The sequence below is a fragment of the Sinocyclocheilus anshuiensis genome, unplaced genomic scaffold (assembly GCF_001515605.1).
Source record: "Sinocyclocheilus anshuiensis isolate Anshui unplaced genomic scaffold, SAMN03320099.WGS_v1.1 scaffold2063, whole genome shotgun sequence".
In the NCBI taxonomy this organism is placed as follows: domain Eukaryota; kingdom Metazoa; phylum Chordata; class Actinopteri; order Cypriniformes; family Cyprinidae; genus Sinocyclocheilus; species Sinocyclocheilus anshuiensis.
The window spans coordinates 251,516-256,659 of NW_015536681.1; the positions used below are offsets into that span (position 1 = coordinate 251,516).

General features: G+C 38.7%; 1 protein-coding gene across 1 annotated transcript in view; it reads right to left on the bottom strand.

Annotated features, from left to right (window-relative positions):
- Nucleotides 1-5,144, bottom strand: part of cul4a (cullin 4A) — a 31,002-nt gene that overhangs the window by 3,348 nt on the left and 22,510 nt on the right. Inside the window, exons 16-19 of the mRNA XM_016441832.1 lie at nucleotides 3,923-4,094; nucleotides 2,579-2,684; nucleotides 1,867-2,039; nucleotides 1,226-1,378 (exon numbers count right to left, since the gene is read on the bottom strand). Of these exons, the coding sequence (XP_016297318.1) occupies nucleotides 1,226-1,378; nucleotides 1,867-2,039; nucleotides 2,579-2,684; nucleotides 3,923-4,094 (604 nt within the window). The remainder of the gene's footprint in view (nucleotides 1-1,225; nucleotides 1,379-1,866; nucleotides 2,040-2,578; nucleotides 2,685-3,922; nucleotides 4,095-5,144) is intronic.

Sequence of the window (5,144 nt, forward strand, 5' to 3'; positions counted from 1 at the left end):
TAACCACTGATTTCTAGTCGTGTCCTCTTTTGGAAGGCTAAACACACAGTGGGCTAGAGTGAGCGGAGGCCTAAAGTGAGCTGAGGCCGGCTTGAATGAGCAGAGGCAGGCGGGCGGACTTGAGAACGGCGCAGCCGGCGGATTTGATGAAGGAGCGTCCGGCGGGCTTGCGGCAACCACATGTGATGACCCCGGGCTGGACTCCACTTCATCCATGGTGAAAGCCGATCCGGCGTTCGACAGCGCAAAGTTTATGTAGAATATCTCTTTGGATTTGAGACTTTAGTCTTTGCAGCTTTACAGATCTTCTTTATGCACCAAGAGCTTGTAACACTCCAAAGAGAAATGAAAAATTGAAATTGCATCATATGACCCCTTTAAATCAATATATTTTATTGCCTTAATTATTTATGTGGTGAAATGTTGTGTAATAAGTGGTATGACTGCACCGTTTCCCTTAAATGTCCATCCAGTTTGAACTTGCCACTTGCTAGCAACTGCTTTCTTAACGGAAGCTTTGCGTTCAAATATTTCAACTCAAAACGGGATAATGTACATGTAGCCGGTTGTTATCTGTCTGATTATCTGTCGGGGGTTATTCTGCGATAACAACCGGCTGCATGTACATTATCCCTTACATATCATGCAGCCCTAATGCACACTGTTATTAATTTTTTTTTAACCCAATTCTAAGTGCATAATAATATTTATTCATATGTTACATCTGATATTGGCTGTTTGTCGTGTGTTAATGCATTATACTTTCTAAAAGAGTAACAATGAACAGGCGAGTATTATAATGTATTATAAATGTGGTTAGACATCATAAAATGCATTATTAGGTGCATTACAAGACATAATTCATGCATTAAAATGCTTTAATTATGTATTATTCATAATATATCAAGTGAAGTGAAACATTCCTGTGATTTTTCAAGAGTTTAATCATTTCTGAGTTTCCAGGCCTGCAGGACCCTGATATTTATGTACCATGTAAAAAACAACTGAATTGATCTGAATAATGACTCTATTGTCTTCTGTAGAGCTGCATTACAGCTGAAACTGAATTAGTTTTATAATTTATGAATTTTACAACATTAACACTGGTATATTCCTGTTTATTTCTGTGAAGCTGTGTTGAATGAATCTGTATTGTATAGAAATACAGGTGACTGCTTGATTAGTGTATATGTTGATGAGTAAAACAGATGAACACGTGTGTCACCTTGACGGGGAACTTGAGCTGGTTGTAGAGTTCAGACACCAGCAGGTTGTGGCTCAGAGTCTTCCTCATCTTCATGATCCTCACCACCGCCGCGTCGATCTGATACTGACGATCCTGAAACACGCGCTCGGTTGTGCTCACCTGCTCCTCCACCTGACCATCACATGAGCATCACATGACCATCAGCTCATCTGTATATTCACACTGCACATTCATGAGCCATTACCAGCATAATTACAAATGAATTAATACACAACACTGAATGACGTCTCAAATATACTGAATTATTTGTATGTATATTCATATTTTGCAATCAAATTAAAATATGTTGTTTCTATGTCTATAATCCAGAACTTTAAATCAATAGTTTTTTTATTTTTTATTTAATTGTCTTTCACAATGCCTGTGATTCTTGTAGCTCTTTCCCTCATTGTACCTTCGCCTTTTTGATTTTCAAATACTTTTTTGCTTCACAATGGATTTTGTAATGTTGTGATTCTCCTCGTAGCTGCTTGATTTAGTTAATTGATGAGAACTCTTAACTTAAGACTTTTTTTTTATAACCCCTATGGAAAAAATGAATGGGAATGAGACGATGCGCTGTATGTGTGCTGTGTTTGCATTCACATTCACACGCTCACCGTCTCCTTCATCTGGATCTGGTTGATTTTGATGCGGAAGAGTTTGTGTCTGAAGTCGCTGTTGAAGTGGAAGCGGTCGGCATCCTCCACGTCTTTCCCGCGTGGCATTTTATTCAGCACTCGCGCTTTCCCACAGGCCAGAGACTGAAGCGTGCGCTTGAGCTCACCGTCCTCTGACAGACACACACGCACACACACACACAAGTGTTACTTACCGCTCGCTCGCACACACACACACGACACGAGCGTTACCAACCACTGACACACACAAGTGTTACTGACTGCTAATGCACACACACACACCACACAAACGTTACTGACCGCTGACACACACAAACACACACACAAACTGAACACAACATGATTGTTACTGACCACTGACACACACACACACACACACACACACACACACACACACACACACACACACACACACACACACACACACACACACACACACACACACACACACACACACACACACACACACACACACACACACACACACACACACACACACACACACACACACACACACACACACACACACACACACACACACACAACACAAGTGTTAATGACCGCTGACACACACAAACACACACACAAACTGAACACAACATGATTGTTACTGACCACTGACACACACACACACAACACAAGTGTTACTGAAAACTGACACAGACATACATATCAGACCAGGGGAACGTACCGATGCCTGTGGCTGCGCGGATCTCCTCCACTGAACACTCGTCAGACTCATTAAACATTAGCAGGACGAGAGTCTGAAACAGAGACACCTGCAGCTCCTTCTTACCCTGCAGAGACACACAATCGGGTCAGTATCGCTCAATGCTCATTCAAGGCAAAGTTACAGTAAATATTGTGAAATATAATTGCAATTTAAAATAGCTGTTTTCCATGTGAATATGTAGTAAAATGTAATCTATTTCTGTGATCAAAGCTGAATTTTCAGCATCATTACTCCACTTTTTAGTGTCACATGATCCTTCAGAAATCATTCTATTTTGATTTGCTGCTCAAAACTGTGATATACTATTAAATTATTCAAATATTCAACTATTCAAAATTTCAATTATTCATTTATTTGGGGTAAGATTAAAAAAATTATTGAATCATCAATGACGCAATAAACTGATCAAAAGTCACAGTAAAGACATTTATAATGTTACAAAAGATTTCTAATCTAAATAAATGCATTTTTTTTTTACTTTATATTCATTAAAGACTCTCAGAATTTTGACTTTTTGTCATAATTATGACTTTTCATCTAATAATGTAGACTTTTTGTCATAATTGTAACATTGTATCTCATAATTATGAGCTGGTGTTCTTCAGTGAATGCAGAGCCTCTGCTGTGTCTCGTCTGTCAAACAGTGTTCAGGTGTCACTATATTGGCTCTATATGATGTTTTTATGGTTTTGTTGTACTAAGTGTGTGTGTGTGCTGCATTCACCTCTTTAAACTCAGTCTTCAGGACTGCATGACCCAATGTGGGCTGCCACTGCAGTTTACGCCCGCTGTGCTTCCAGTATATATAACATTACATTTACATTTGGTCATTTATCAGACGATTTTATCCAAAGCGACTAACAAATGAGGACAATAGAAGCAATCAAAATCAACAAGAGAGCAATGATATGCAATTTCAATTATTCATTTATTTGGGGTAAGATTAAAAAAATTATTGAATCATCAATGACGCAATAAACTGATCAAAAGTCACAGTAAAGACATTTATAATGTTACAAAAGATTTCTAATTTAAATAAATGCATTTTTTTTTAACTTTATATTCATTAAAGACTCTCAGAATTTTTACTTTTTGTCATAATTATGACTTTTCATCTAATAATGTAGACTTTTTGTCATAATTGTAACATTGTATCTCATAATTATGAGCTGGTGTTCTTCAGTGAATGCAGAGCCTCTGCTGTGTCTCGTCTGTCAAACAGTGTTCAGGTGTCACTATATTGGCTCTATATGATGTTTTTATGGTTTTGTTGTACTAAGTGTGTGTGTGTGCTGCATTCACCTCTTTAAACTCAGTCTTCAGGACTGCATGACCCAATGTGGGCTGCCACTGCAGTTTACGCCCGCTGTGCTTCCCCAGATAGAATAGCTTAAACACTTCCTGAAGCTTCACCATCTGAAACACATACACACATTTATCAGACAGGGCATTGTGTGTCCGCATTAGCCACAAACTCACACAAACACACACACATACATTCATCAGACAGGGTGTTGTGTCCACTGCATTACCCACAAACACATGCACTCACACACCACCAACACACACACACACACACACACACACAATCAAAATCAACAAGAGAGCAATGATATGCAAGTGCTAAAACAACTCTCAGCTTAATGCAGTACAGGTTGCAAGGTTTTTTTTATTATTATAATAAATAAAAAGAAAACATATAGAATAGAAAACGAATAGAGCAAGCTAGTGTTAGAGGCTAAACTGCTTTAAATTACTTTTTTCACATCACTCTACACTCCATAGACCATAATGACAAAGCAAAAGAAAAAAAAAAGATTTGTGAACTTTGCAAATTTATTAGAAATAAAAAGCTAAAATAATCTGGACACATTTGAAATTTAGCTCAGGAGCATTCCATTATCGCTTGTAGATGTTACTATCACTTGTACAAGTATGGGTGTGATTTGGAAAGGCAGACAACTCTCAATAAAAGGTCCAACAGTTAAAAATGCATATCAGAGCGAAAACCAAGCCCTTAGGTCAAATTAACTGCCTGTAGAGCTCAGAGACAGGCTTGTGTCAAGACACCAATCTGAGGAAGAGTTCAGAAAAAAATCTGCTGCATTGAAGGTTCACAGAAGCATGTAGCCTCCATTATTCTTAAAGGGGTCCTATTATGCTCTTTTACAAAGTCTTGATTTTGTTTTGGGGGTGTGCTAGAACAGGCTCTCATACTAGGTTGTTCGAAAAACACATTATTTTTCACATATTTTACATTATTACAACACCTCTCTCCCCAGTCTGGCATGAACGGCTCGAATAGTTCCTGTATCAAATGAAGGCCCGCCTTCTGAAATACGAAATGTGCTGTGATTGGTTAGCTGGGCCAGTGTGTGCTGTGATTGGCAGCACTCGGCGCCTGGTCGGGAAATGTCACGTCTCTCACCATAGCCACCTGCGAGCTTCAGTGTAAATATTGCGTCAAAATCAAATCAATTTGAGCGCGATTTAAACCCGGATGATTGTAACCACTCTAAGTTCG